This window comes from Cetorhinus maximus, chromosome 7 (assembly GCF_964194155.1).
Source record: "Cetorhinus maximus chromosome 7, sCetMax3.hap1.1, whole genome shotgun sequence".
Classification (NCBI taxonomy): Eukaryota; Metazoa; Chordata; class Chondrichthyes; order Lamniformes; family Cetorhinidae; genus Cetorhinus; species Cetorhinus maximus.
In genome coordinates this window covers 2,870,834-2,885,794 of record NC_135885.1, presented here as the reverse complement: position 1 = coordinate 2,885,794, position 14,961 = coordinate 2,870,834, and the positions used below count along the sequence as shown (strand labels likewise).

At 44.1% G+C, this 14,961-nt stretch overlaps 1 protein-coding gene across 6 annotated transcripts in view; it reads left to right on the top strand.

Moving 5' to 3' along the window:
- The window catches only part of rrm1 (ribonucleotide reductase M1 polypeptide), a 51,355-nt gene that overhangs the window by 24,883 nt on the left and 11,511 nt on the right, over positions 1-14,961 (top strand). For all 6 annotated transcript variants that reach the window (XM_078544940.1, XM_078544939.1, XM_078544941.1 and 3 more), the window contains exons 8-14: positions 1,186-1,327; positions 2,344-2,427; positions 6,286-6,447; positions 7,211-7,290; positions 8,010-8,211; positions 9,268-9,417; positions 9,949-10,170. In XM_078544940.1, the coding sequence (XP_078401066.1) occupies positions 1,186-1,327; positions 2,344-2,427; positions 6,286-6,447; positions 7,211-7,290; positions 8,010-8,211; positions 9,268-9,417; positions 9,949-10,170 (1,042 nt within the window). The remainder of the gene's footprint in view (positions 1-1,185; positions 1,328-2,343; positions 2,428-6,285; positions 6,448-7,210; positions 7,291-8,009; positions 8,212-9,267; positions 9,418-9,948; positions 10,171-14,961) is intronic.

The window sequence follows — 14,961 nt, the reverse complement described above, 5'->3', positions numbered from 1 at the left end:
TGCGCGCGCGCTACAGTGCTGAGCGCTGCCGGGGTGGGGGTGAAAGGAGGGCGAGCTTGGAAGTTTGCGCATGTGCGTTGGTGCGCACAGTGAAAGCTTCCTGAGGCACAGAGCTGCCTCGGAGCTGAAGATTTTTAAAATCCAAAAATAAAAAACGTACAAATGTTAAAAATACGTCCCCTCGTGGGATGAGCAGGGACGTGTTGTAAATGACGCTTCAATTTTAAAATTCCTGTTGGAAACCTCATCCCACCCATGGATGAGGTTTCATTAAAAAATCCAAAGGCTGCCTGGCCGATTTGCCTGTCTGCCAACTGTAAGCTTGGGTGGGCAGTGAAAAATTGAATTCAATTAATACTTCAATGGCCTTAATAGGCCTGTTAATTGCCGGCGTACACGCTGCCGACCGAAATATTGCGCCTCATTTTACACTCGAGCGGGTCAGGTGCAGGCCCGCCTGCTCAGTGAAAAATTCAGCCCCTTGTTTTTTTCCAGCTTCTGAGTACTAGACCCTCTGTCTTGCCTTCCTCCAACAATCTTCGTTGTTCGAAGTCAAAGTTCTGTGTTGGGCAACAGCTACTCCCTGATTCACTTCAGGGGCTGGTAACATAGTGCTTGTGTTACTGTGTGAGTAGTCCAATGGCCTGGGTGAATGCTTTGAAGGCATGAGTCAGATCTCACCATGGCTGGGAAAATTTAAATTCAATTAGTAAATGTGGAATAAAATGCTAGTCTCATTATTAATGATGAAACTACTGGATTGTCATATTGTACATGAAGCTGATGTGTTTTTATGCCCTTTAGGGAAGGAAATCTGCTGTCCTTACACTGAACGTATGTGTGATTCCAGACCCCCAAGCAATGTGGTTGATTCTTAACTGCCCCCGCTATATGGCCTAGCAAGCCACTCAGTTATATCAAGCTGCTACAGGAAAAAGCGCTGTGGGTGTACTCATTACAAGGACTGCAGTGATTCGAGAAAGTAGCTCCCCACCATTTCGAGGACAATTAGACATGGGCAATAAATGATGGCCCTGCCAGTGCCGCTCACATCTCATGAATAGAAAAAAAATCTAGATTTTATTTTCTGCTCTTCAAAATTGGTGACCTGTGAAATGGTGAGAAAGGGCAGAACCTCCCTCCTCTCGTCCTCCGTTCACCCTCTGAACCGGCTTTGTCTTGCAGCTGTTTTCTGCTGGCCATGAAGGATGACAGCATTGAAGGGATTTATGACACCTTGAAGCAGTGCGCTCTGATTTCCAAATCTGCTGGCGGGATTGGTGTTGCTGTGAGCTGTATCCGAGCGACGGGAAGCTACATTGCAGGCGTGAGTATGAAGAGACAGCAGTTTGTACACTTGACACGTGGGCAATGGGCATCCACACTATGCGAGGGTGCATTCATTGCATTACCGTACAAATATTTGACTCATCTGTTCTGTGTTGGTGTTTCTGCTCCACACGAGCATCCTCCTGTCCTTTTCTCATCTTGGCCTGCCAGCATATCCTTCTTCTGTTTCTTTCTTCCTTGTGTGTTTATCCAGCTTCCCCTTAAAAGTAGCTATGATGGTCACCTCAGTTATTCCAAGTGGCAGAAAGTTTCACATTCTCACCATTCTCTGGGTAAAGAGGTTTCTCCTGAAATCCCGACTGGATTTATGAGTAGCTGTCTTATATGCATGGCTACTAGTTCTGATCTCCCACATGTGGAAACATGGTTATGAAAAGGAGCAATGGTTGGTGAAGACCTTCAACTCTAAGCTAATTTCAGTGACCTGACTAGCTTTTCACAAACTTGGCAGGAATATACTCTTGACTGAAAATAATTGGACAGGAATCCTGAGAGAGCTGGAGGAATGTTTTTCTACCCCTAGTGGAATGAAATGCTGACATTATCCTAACTTGCATGTTCACCCATCACCCCTGTGCTCGCTGACCTTTATTGGCTCCCAGTCAGAAAACTTCTAAAATCCTCATCCTTGTTTTCAAATCCCTCCATGGCCTCACCTCCCTCCCACCAATCACTGTGACCTCCTCCAGCTGCACAGCCTTCTGAGATCTCTGCACTCCTTCAATGCTCGCCTTTTGTGTAACACTGATTTTAATCACTGCACCATTGGTGGCCGCGCCTTCAGCTGCCTGGGTCCTAAGCCCTGGAATTCTCTCCCTGAACCCCTCCACCTCTCTCTTTGATTGAACTTCACCTGTTCTAATCTCTCCTAGTTGATGTCAAATATTTGTTTGGTAGTGCTTCTGTGAAGTGCCTCAATATTACTAAATTAAAGGCGCTATGTAAATATAAAAAGTTGTTGTGTGTTGGTAACAGCTTCTCTTATCCTTTCAGACTAATGGAAACAGTAATGGTCTTGTCCCAATGTTGAGGGTTTACAATAACACAGCACGCTACGTGGACCAGGGTGGAAACAAGGTAAGTGTGTTAATATTAGATTTGCCTGCTACACTCCAGTACTGAGATTAAAAACACAATACTGTGGGTTCTGGACATTAGAAAACAAAACATGAAATGCTCGAAACACTCAGCAGATCTGGCAGCATCTGTGAAGGAAAATAGTTAATGCCTCAGGTTGTTAACCTCTCTCCAGAACTGGAAGAAGCTGGAGATGGAATAGCTTATAAGCAAGTACAGAGCTGGCAAAGGGAGATGGGGAGAGGACAATTCTGTCAGACCTTTTTCTGTTTTTCCTAGCTCTGGAATTGGTTGATCAAGAGGGTGTAATAAAATTAGAGCTGGACAACTCCGGAGTGAGATCAGGAGGTAGTCTAGTGGAAATCTGGAGAACTCTCAAAAGACTAGATGCTGGTGCTGTGTTGAAATTTTCAAAGGTTCAGGAGGCTGAATGCTCATTCCCGAGTGAAGTTTTGAGGGCTTGTGTCCATACGAATCAGGAGCAGGAATAGACCATTTTGCCCCTTGAGCCTGCTCCGTCATTCAATAAGATCATGGCTGATCTGATAGTGGCCTTAACTCCGCCTTCCTGCCGGACCCCTCCATAACACTTGACTACCTTGTAGATTATAAAGAAATGTCTAACTCCGCCTTGAATAACCTCCACTGCTCTCCGTGAAAGAGAATTCTGCAGACTAATGACCCCCTGAAAGAAAAAAATTCCTCCTCGTCGCGGCCCTAAATGGGAGACCCCTTATTTTAAACTGTGTCTCCTAGTTCTGGATTCCCCCACAAGGGGAAGCATCTACCCTATCAAGCTCCCTCAGAATCAATACATGTTCCATAAGGTAACTGAGTTAGTTAATTTTAATTAGCAGTCTTTACTGAGTTACCTGGTATTACTCGCTTCAGTAATCAAGGACTACAGTTGACTTCAATCTATCTTGGGTTTGTGAGATGGTTAGGGCGGGGTGGTGGTGTGTGCTGGGGGTGTGCATGGAGTGGCCTTTTAAGTGCATGTGTGTAATTTGCAGTTAAATAGTCATTTGTATAGATTTGCATGGGTGGCCACTCTTGGAGCTGTAGCTTTAATGAAGCTTCAGAGTAAGTGGTCTCTGAATCCTTGTTTGTGCCTAGAAACTTAAGAGGTTCAAGTCATCCCAAAGTGTAGTGTAGCTTGACTGCTGATGAATCCGGGAATACTAGAGGGATGTATGAAGGAATTAAGGAAGCAACAGGTCCAGTAACAACCAAATCAGCTCCCTTGAAGACAGACACTGGGATGATCACTGAACCTAGCAAGCAGATGGAAAGATGAGAGGAGCACTAGCTCAAACTCTAAGCAAGGGAGAGCATTGTCAGTGAAGAAGCTCTGTGTCATTCCAGACTTTTGAGTATTGCTGAAAAAAGAGACATGTCAAAGCTTTTCATCAGGGCATTCACAAGAATATGAATAGAAGGGGGAAACAACCATTTATATTGTATGAGAAGAGAGTGCTGATTGGTTGGCAAGTGGCGTTGCCATGGAGAATGCACCAGTGATGGTGACTGACAGTTGCCAAGCATTGTTTGAAATTTAAACCAGGCAGCTTGACTCTGGTCAAGACATTGCCCTGAGGAATGTCAGTGAATGGCTGTCACTTTTTTTTAAACTGAAACAAGTGTAATGTGTATACAGACAGAACATGTAAGTACATTGTGCCTGTTTCAGCTAAACCTAATAAGTGACAGCCATTGACTGCCTTATTCCTCAGGACAATGCCTTGACCAATCAGAATCAAGCTGCCTGGTTTAAATTTCAAACAATGTTTGGCAGCTGTCAGTCACCATCACTGGTGCATTCTCTATGGCAACACCTTGCCAACCAATCAGCACTCTCTCTTCTCATACAATATAAATTGTTGTTTTCCCCTTATTGGTATTCTTGCAAAGTGTCCTGATGAGTGCAAGACAAAAAGCTTTGACATGTCTCTTTTTTCAGCAATACTCAAGTTCAGTACTACCAAACAGCTATTTCAGACTTTGCTGTCATGGAGGAGCTGGACATCGAGTCTGCATAGTAGAGCTCAACAAGGAACATGGCCATTGACCACCTTACCAGCAGTAAAGCCCCAGGAAATGATGACATTCCATCTGAAATTATCAAAAGTGGAAAACCAGCATTACTGCAGCATCTCCATGAAAGTTTGTCTCTCTGTTGGGAGGAAAGGTTTGTGCCTGAAGACATGTGCAACGCAAAAATAGTCACCTTGTACAAAAATCACGCATTTACCCTGAGTCTGTGTGGCTTCAGAGCTGGCAGTTTAACAGCTGACATGACTTTCTCACTCCTGCAATTACATGAAAAGTGTAGTGAACAGCACAGACCGCTCTACATTATTTTCCTAGACTTCACCAAGGCCTTTGACCTTGTTAGCAGAGACAGACTTCCCAAACTGCTGTGGAAAATAAGCTGCCCCTCTGAACACCTGGGCATCATTTCTTCTTTCTATGATAATATGCACAGTTTTGTTAGTTACAATGGAGCAACATCAGATGCCATCAAGATCAGCGGGGTAAAGCAAGGCTGTCCTCGTTCCAACTCACTGGCATATTCTTCTCCATGTTGTTATTCTATGCTTTTGGTGACTCAAATGAGGGTTTCTGCCTGCATACCAGAGTTGACGACAACCTGTCCAACTTGGCAAGACTGTACGTGCCAAGACCAAAATGCAAAATGTTCTAGCTCATGAGCTGTTTGCTGGTGATGCCAACACTGGCATCCCATACTCATTTCACCTGTAGCAGCTTGTGGATCAATTCTCCCAGGCCTGCAAGGAGTTTGGACTGATTATTGTTATCAGGAAGACCTAAGGTTATGGGCCAGGAAGCAGAGACTCCACTTTGACTCTGGAGGTCATTGACGACTTCACGTATCATGCATTCTACAATTTTCAACAACCTGCCCTTGATGCTGAAATCAGCACCAGGAATGCTAAGCTGTCATGTCAAAAGTGAGGAGCCGAGTATGGACCAACAAACTAGCCTGAAATACAAAACTCCACGTATACCAGGTTTACGTTCCCAACACCCCCCTTTACAGTAGTGAGGCATGGACAACTTATGCAAGGCAAGAAAAGCAGCTGAACAGCCTCCACCACCGCTTCCTCAGATGAATATTGGGCATCTCCTGGCAGGACTGAGTGTCGAATATGGAAGTACACCCCCGGGCAGGGATCCCCAGCATGTTTGCTCTGAGTCAGTATTGACTCCCTCGGCTGGGTCATGTGAGCCGAATGGATGACGGCCACGTTAATCCCGTAGACGTGCTCTATGGCGAGCTTGATATCAGTTCGAGATCAACTGGTCGCCCCCGTCTGCGATACAAGGATGCCTGCAAGCGAGACTGCAAGCTGACCAGGATCTGAGTCGCTGCATGGGAAATCCTTGCTGCTGACCAGAGTGCCTGGAGACGAGCAGTCAGGAAGGGCATGGAGAAAGCATAGGGCATAAGAAATGACCAGATGATGCAAGAGATTTCAGCAGGAAAAAACACAAGCCAACCTTGGGCCAGTGCTATTTAGATGTGCGAGCTGTGGAAGGGATTGTCATTTGAGTTGGCCTCTACAGGCAATGTTCAATCCAGAAGTGACACACACCCTGGGCGCAGTCCATCATCTCCTGAGACAGATGGATGCCTACTAGTAATTTGTATTGATTTACGTGGATGGCCAGTCTTTGAGCTGTGGCTTAAACGAAGCTTCCGAGTAAGTGGGTATCTTAAGTTCTTGTTTGTGTCTAGAAAATGGTTCAGGAGGTTAGAGTTGTCGTAATGTCTAGTATAGCTTGACTATATGCAGTGACCGATCTGACGGAATTTGCTATGATCTTTTGCTGCAGAGACCAGGGGCTTTTGCCATTTACCTGGAACCCTGGCACATGGATATCTTTGACTTCTTGGAGCTAAAGAAGAACACTGGAAAGGAGGAGCAGCGAGCTCGTGATCTCTTCTATGCACTTTGGATTCCGGATCTCTTCATGAAGCGCGTAGAGAACAACCAGGTAAGCAGATCGAGATGATGGTTAAGGGCCTGCAGAGCAGGAAGCCCCAGTGCTGGGGATAAGACAATTTACTGAGTTGCCGATAAAGACACCTGTTGTCTCTAGTGCTTTTCATGATCTCTGGATGTCCCAAAGTGACTTACAGCCTATTAGTACTTTTGAACTGTGTACTCAGTGTTGTAATGTAAGAACTGTGGCAAATCTTCACATAGCAAGCACCCACAAACAGCAATGTGAAGATGACTAGATAATTAGTTTCTGCAATTTTAATTAAGGAATGACTATTAGTGAGGACATCAAGGGAACTCCCTGCTGTTCTTTAAATAGTGTCCCTGGAGCCTTTGAGATCCCCAAGAGGGTAGACTGGGCCTCACTTTAAAGTCTTATCTGAAAAGTGACACCTCCGCACAGTGCAGCGCTCCCTCGGTACTGTCCCATCCATAATGGTGTGCACTCTCGTTGCTGGCCATGCCTATCCCTTCAATCCCCACCCCACCCCAAACCTGACCAGTGCAATGGTCCCTCTGTTGCTGGGGTGCCAGTTTGGATTATGTGATGAAGTCTGGAGTGGGACTTGAACCCACAACTTTGACAGTGTGGTCTAAGAGCAGGATGTGGTGTCTTGACAGTCAGCCTGGCCAGAACAGACAGGAGTTAGTCGGATTGGAGCAGGGATTTAGAGTTGAGGTGTAATGTAGTGAGTGGGCTCCTTTGGTACGGCAGCTGCTTTTCATATTGAATTCATTGCTTTGGTTTTTTGCAGGACTGGTCTTTAATGTGTCCCCACGATTGTCCAGGCCTGGATGATACTTGGGGGGAAGAGTTTGAGACTCTGTACGAGAGGTAAGCAGACACTTTAACCAGGAAAGAGGGGCTACCTAGGTTTAAAATATCTGAAAGAATGACTTGCATTCTGCCACTGTATAACACTAGGGTACAGTATTGGCTGGGATTGGTCTCTCACCAGTAACACTGATTACAGTCCAGGTTAGTATGGACCCTTTTTGGCAGAATTTTGCTACTATCTGACAATAAAGTTGGAGAGGAATTATAACACTTGAAACGTCAACTTTGCCCCTGTTGAGTCCTCATGACCCTTCAACAGAACTAAGTAGAAATAGGAAAGGGGTGAAATATAAGCTTATATTTCACCCCTTTCCTATTTCTACTTAGTTCTGTTGAAGGGTCATGAGGACTCGAAACGTCAACTTTGCTCTTTGCCGATGCTGCCAGACCTGCTGAGTTTTTCCAGGTATTTCTGTTTTTGTTTTGGATTTCCAGCATCCGCAGTTTTTTGTTTTTATAACACTTAACAGGCTGTTTAGTCGAATGAATTTGTGTTGATGCTTATTACCCCTATGGTTTGTTATTCTAGTCCCATGTGCTCACTCTGTTCTCGCATCCCTCGATTATTTTTTTTTAAATCTCCCCCCTTCAACCACTGAACTAACCTGTTTCTGACAAAAGTGAATTGGTTTAAATGGGCATAGACGCTGATCTTCGGAGCAACTAGTGATTTATTTAAACATCAGACTGAGCAAACCAGCCTTCTCTCCTGACAGGTATGAGAAAGAGGGACGTGCCCGCAAGGTGGTGAAGGCACAGCAGCTGTGGTACGCAGTCATAGAGTCGCAGACGGAGACGGGAACTCCCTATATGCTGTATAAAGATGCCTGCAATAGGAAGAGTAACCAGCAGAACCTGGGCACCATCAAATGCAGCAATCTGTGCACTGAGATTGTGGAATATACCAGTAATAATGAGGTGAGTTTAGTGCACACTTAATTATCACCCTGTTAATTTATGAAATGCTGATCAAACCCTGATAGAAACAGTTAAAATCATTGCAACATAATCAAGTGTTTTTAATTAAACTTGCTTTTAATTGGCAGGTTGAAGAATTAGCATGTTCATTACCAGCGTTCTGCTGCTGTTAGACACAGAAAAATTGCATTTATACGGTACTTTACAGCCAATGAGGTACTTTTTTTGAAGAGTAGTCACTTTTGTAATGTAGGGAATGCAGCATCCAATTTGTGCACAGCAATATCCCACAAACAGCACTGAAATAATGACCAGGTAATCTGTATTTGGTGCTATTAATTGAAGGTAAATATTGACCAGGGAACTGCTCTTTTAAATTGTGCCATGGTACCTTTCACATCTAGCTGAGGAGCTGGGCGGAGCCTCAGCTTAGTGTTGCATCTGACAAAGTGCACCCCCAACAGTGCGGCACTCCCTCAGTACTGCACGGTAGTATCAGCCTGGATTATGAGCTCAAGTCCCTGGAGTGGGACTTTAACCTGCAATTTTAGAGGCAAGAGTGCTGTCCACTGAACCACTTTGATACTTTTGGGGTTATTGGATGTAGTACAATATATTCATTTTGAAAACATTGCAGTATTGTTGGAGGCTGCCCCCTATGTTCACTGATACTATGATGCCTGTGACACAACTCAACTCAATTTTGACAGGAAGTCAGTTTTTGCTAATTGTCTACTCCAAAGTAATTTGGTAATTTATGGTTGATTATTGGTGTAAACCTGGTTTTAATGGACATTGATCATTCCTTTTCCTTGTCTCTGAGGCCCAGCTAAAACAAAAAATGTTCTCGCTGAATTTAATCAACTTTAATTCAGTACTGGCTAGTGTTGGGCTCGTGGTTAATGTGCATCTGGAACACAATGACTTGGTGCCTTTTCTCTCTTGGCCACCGGGGGAGCTGCCTGGAGTTCATTGTTGCTGGGAATGTGTTCTTTGTGCATTATTGTGAGATACTTGCGGCTGATGCTATTCGCCTGCTTTGTTTTTTGTCGGCAGGTTGCAGTTTGTAACTTGGCTTCCCTGGCGTTGAATATGTATGTCACTGCAGATCGTACCTATGACTTCAACAAACTAGCTGATGTCACCCGGGTGGTGGTTCGGAACCTGAATAAAATCATCGAAGTGAACTACTATCCGATTCCAGAGGTAAGTTAAGAGTTGGCAGGATGGAGAATCCAGTTCTTAGATTGGGGGTGAGGGCCAAGGGGTGTAGGGTGGAGAGGTGGGCAAATGGTCAAATACAGGGCAAAGATTTGATGTAATTGGGGGTCTGGAGCTTATTGCCTGAAAAGGTGATGAAAACAGAACCCTCAGCACATTTGGGGGGAGAAAAAAAATTGAATATGTTCCTACAGTTGAATATGTTCCTGAAGTGCTCTAACCTGCAGGGTTACAAACCAAGAGCTGGGAAGTGGAATTAGACTGAATCGCTCTTTTGGCAGAGGCATGATGGACTGATTGGCTGTCTCCTGTGCATAAATGTTCAATTCTATGTTTCTGAGGTTGAACTATGAAAATGATTGGGCTTCTTGGGTTTCATGAGCACAGGAGCAGGCTATTTGGGCTGTGAGGCTGTTGCTGCGGTCCGGAATATTACTGACAAAACATTAGAAATCACATGGCTTGATGAGTGTTTAACCTTGCTGAGTGCTTCTGCCATTCTACCACTTGTTTTAGGCGGAATATTCTAACAAAAAACACCGGCCGATAGGAATTGGAGTTCAGGGACTAGCAGATGCCTTCATCCTGATGCGCTACCCCTTTGAAAGTGAAGAAGCACAGAAACTCAACATCCAGATCTTTGAAACCATTTACTATGCAGCACTTGATGCGAGTTGTGACCTGGCCAAGGAACTGGGCCCTTATGAGAGTTACCAGGGCTGCCCTGTCAGCAAGGGGGTAAGTGATCTGTTATCATAGTTGCGGATCTTGGCTTCGGTTGTCCTTGGTTAGACAAAGACTGCTGGGGACAAGGCTGTTGGTAAACTTTACTTTTGATTAAACATTCTTCAAGGACCAGGCTTAGCACGGGGCTTCAGGCAGAATCACCCCTTGGGCAGGTCTGTTGTCATGTGATCTTACATCACCGATAATGTAGATTGTCTATTTACATATTTAGTATTAATCCTTTACAATGCATCTCCCCCTGAAGTCTCTGCCTTCACCCCTGGTTCACAGAGATAACCGCTGTGGTTTCACCATTCTTCCTGAGCTTGTTCTCAGCTCTCTGAGGGTGTATAGAATTCAATGTTCTCAAACTCTGTAGAGTATATGTGAATTATCAGAGAATGTCAGCTCACCGTTAGGTTGTCTTCCTGATCATCTGGGTAACTGGTCCATTCCATTCATTGTGGATGTAGTGTTTTTATCAAATACTGGCCTTTGCAATTCTGATCACAAATCCATTCTGATTCACCTTTCCTGCAGTTCTGGTAAATCCCATACTGTCATTGATTATAGTTTCTGGTTTTATGTACACTATACTCATCCTTCTGCCTTGCTCTCCCTATATCTCAGCCTTGAGGCATACAAACAAGGAGCAGGAGTAGGCCATTCGGCCCCTCGAGCCTGCTCTGCCATTTAATAAGATCATAGCTGATCTGATAGTAACCTGAAATCTGCATCCTGCCTACCCCCGATAACCTATCACCCCCCTTGCTTACCAAGAATCTATCCACCTCTGCTTTAAAAATATTCAAAGACTCTGCTTCCACCACCTTTTCATGAAGAGCTCGAAAGACTCTCGATCCTCAGAAAAAAATTTTGCCTTCTCTGTTTTAAATGGGCAGCCCCTTATTTTTAAATAGTGACCCCTAGTTCTAGGTTCTCCCACAAGAGGAAACATCCTCTCCACATCCACCCTGTCAAGACCCATCAGGACCTTTATATGTTTCAATCAAATCGCCTCTTATTCTTCTAAACTCCAGCAGGTACAAACCTAGCCTATCCAACCTTTCCTCATAAGACAACCTGCACGTTCCAGGTAATAGCCTGTTAAACCTTTTCTGAACTGCTTCCGATGCATTTACATCCTTCATTAAGTAAGGTGTCCAATACTGTACACAGTACTCCAGATGTGCTCTCACTAGTGCTCTGTTTAACTGAATCATAACCTCCCTGCTTTTTATATTCAATTCCTGTCACAATAAATGATATTCTATTAGCTTTCCTAATTACTTTTGGACCTGCAAACAAGCCTCTTGTGATTCATGCACTAAGATACTCAGATCCCCCTGAATCTCAGAGCTCTGCAGTCTCTCTCCATTTAGATAATATGCTTCTCGTTTATTCTTTCTGACAAAATGGACAATTTCACATTTTTCCACATTATACTCCATTTGCCAGATCTTTGCCCACTCACCTTAATCTGTCTAATCTTTCTGTAGCCTCCTTAAGTCCTTTTCACAACTTGCTTTCCTACCTATTTTTGTGTCATCAGCAAATGAAAAGGCCTAGCAAGCAACTCAGTTGTAACAAACAACTGGTCAGAGCAATCTATAGGTCCCCAAACAGTAGTTCAGCATTAGGGCACAGTATAAACCAGGAAATACTGGGAGCATATAAGAAAGGCACGGCAATAATCATGGGCGAATTTAATATGCATATAGACTGGACTAATGAAATTGGCAAGGGTAGCCTCAAGGGAGAGCTCATAGAGTGCATTAGAGATTGTTTCTTGGAGCAATATGTTGTGGAACCAACCAGGGAGCAGGCTATTCTGGATTTGGTTTTGTGTAATGAGATGGGATTAATTAATGATCTCATAGTAAAGGGTCCCCTAGGGAAGAGTGATCATAGCATGCTAGAATTTCAAGTTCAGTTTGAGAACAAGAAACTTGAGTCCCACACTAGTGTTCTGGAGTTAAACAAAGGTAACTACATAGGCACGAGGGCAGATTTGGCCCTAGTGGACTGGGCGGGAAGATTACAAGGTAGGACAGTTGATGAGCAGTGGCAGATATTTAAGGAGATATTCAATTCCTTCCAAGTAAAATATATTCCAAAGAGGAAGAAAGATGGTAAAAGGGGGAAAAAGCATCCATTGCTAAGCAAGGAAGTTAAAGATAACATAAAGGCAAAAACTAAGGCATATCAAATTGCAAAGGTCAGTGGCAGGTTGGAAGATTGGGAAACTTTTAAAGATCAACAAAGGGTTACTAAAAAAGTAATAAAAAGAGCAAAGGTAAATTATGAAAAAACTAGCGCAAAATGTAAAAACTGATAGCAAAAGCTTCTACAAGTATATAAAAGGAAAGAGAGTAGCTAAAATGAATGTTGGTCCCTTGGAGGATGAGACTGGGGAGTTAATAGTGGGGAACGCAAAATGGCAGAGACGCTTAATCAATATTTTACCTCAGTTTTCACAGTGGAGGACACTGGTACCACCCCCAATAGTAACAGGTAGTGCAGAGGGTATAGAGATGGAGGAACTTAGAGCAATCACCACACTAAAGAAAAAGCACTGAGCAAACTATTGAGATTAAAGGGTGACAAGTCCCCTGGACCTGATGGCTTACATCCCAGGGTGTTAAAGGAAGTGGCAGTGGAGATAGTGGATGTATTGGCTATAATATTCCAAAATTCCTTGGATTCTGAAAAGGTTCCAGTGGATTGGAAAAATGCTAATATAACGCCCTTATTCAAAAAGCTGGGGGGAGGCAGAAAGTAGGAAAGCATAGTCCAGTTAGTTTAACGTCTGTCATTGGGAAATTGTTGGAATCCATTATTAAGGAAGTAGTAATGGGGCATTTGGAAAGTCAAAATGCAATCCATCAGAGTCAGCATGGTTTTATGAAGAGTAAATCGTGTTTGACTAATTTGCTAGAGTTCTTTGTAGATGTGACAAGCAAAGTGGATAATGGGGATCCTGTAGATGTATATCTGGACTTCCAGAAGGCCTTTGATAAGGTGCCGCACAAAAGATTAATACTCAAGATAGATCACATGGAGTTAAGGGTAATATATTAACTTGGATAGAGGATTGGCTAACCAACAGAAAGCAGAGAGTCGGGATAAATGGGTCTTTTTAATGGATGGCAAGCTGTAACTAGTGGGGTGCAACAGGGTTCGGTCCTTGGGCCCCAACTATTTACAATCTATATCAATGACTTGGATTCGGTGATAGAAGGTACTATAGCTAAATTTGCAGATGATGCCAAAATAGGTGGGAAAGTAAGTTGCAATGAAGAAATAAGAAATTTACAAATGGATATGGACAGGTTAGGTGAATGGGCCAAAATTTGGCAGATGGAGTTTAACGTGGATAAGTGTGAGGTTATCCATTTTGGTTGGAAGAATAAAAAGGCGACTTATTATATAAATGGAGGGAAACTTCAGAATGCTTCAGTGCAGAGGGATCTAGGTGTCCTCGTGCATGAATCGCTGAAAGTTAGTATACAGATACAGCAGGTAATAAGAAGGCAAATGGAATTTTGTCATTTGTTGCTAAAGGAATAGAGTATAAAAATAATGAAGTGTTGCAACTGTACAAGGCTTTGGTGAGACCGCACCTGGAGTACTGTGCACAGTTTTGGTCCCCTTGCTTTAGGAAGAATGTAGTTGCATTGGAGGCGGTTCAGAGGAGGTTCACTAAATTGATTCCAGAGATGTGGGGCTTGTCTTATGAGGAGAGATTGAGCAGTTTAGGCCTATACTCACTAGAGTTTAGAAGGATGAGAGGAGATCTAATTGAGGTATATAAGATGCTAAAGGGGATAGACAAAGTAGACGTGGAGCGGATGTTTCCCCTTGTGGGGCATTCTAGAACGAGAGGCCATAGTTTTAGGCTAAGGGGTGGTAGATTTAAATCAGAGATGAGGAGGAATTAGTTTTCTCAAAGGGTCGTGAATCTGTGGAATTCACTACCTCAGAATGCAGTGGATGCCGGGGCGCTGAATAAATTTAAGCAGGAGATAGACAGATTTTTAATTAGTAATGGGTTGAAAGGTATGGGGAGAGGGTGGGAAATTGGAGTTGAGGCCAAAATGAGATCAGCCATGATCGTCTTGAATGACAGGGCAGGCTCGAAGGGCTGAATTGCCTACTCCTGCTCCTAGTTCTTACGTTCTTAAACCGCTACAAAGTCACAAAAAGGAATGAAACCAGATGGACCACCCGGCATCGACCTGGGCATTGGAAACGACAACGGCAATCTCAGCCCTGTTGACCCTACAAAGTCCTCCTTACTAACATCTGGGGGCTAGTGCCAAAATTGGGAGAGCTGTCTATCAGACTAGTTAAGCAACAGCCTGACATAGACATCCTCATGCAATCATACTTTACAGATAATGTCCCAGACTCCTCCATCACCATCCATGTGTATGTCCTGCCCCACCGACAGGACAGACCCAGCAGAGGTGGCGGCACAGTGGTATACAGTCAAGAGGGAGATGCCCTGGGAGTCCACAACATTGACTCCGGACTCCATGAAGCCTCATGGCATCAGGTCAAACATGGGTAAGGGAACCTCCTGCTGATTACCATGTACCGCCCTCCTTCAGCTGATGAATCAGTGCTGCACCATGTTGAACATCACTTGGAGGAAGCACTGAGGGTGGCAAGGCGGCAGAATGTACTCTGGGTGGGGGGCTTCAGTGTCCATCGCCAAGAATGGCTCGGTAGCACCACTACTGACCAAGCTGGCCGAGTCCGAAAGGGCATAGTTGCTAGACTGGGTCTGCGGCAGGTGGC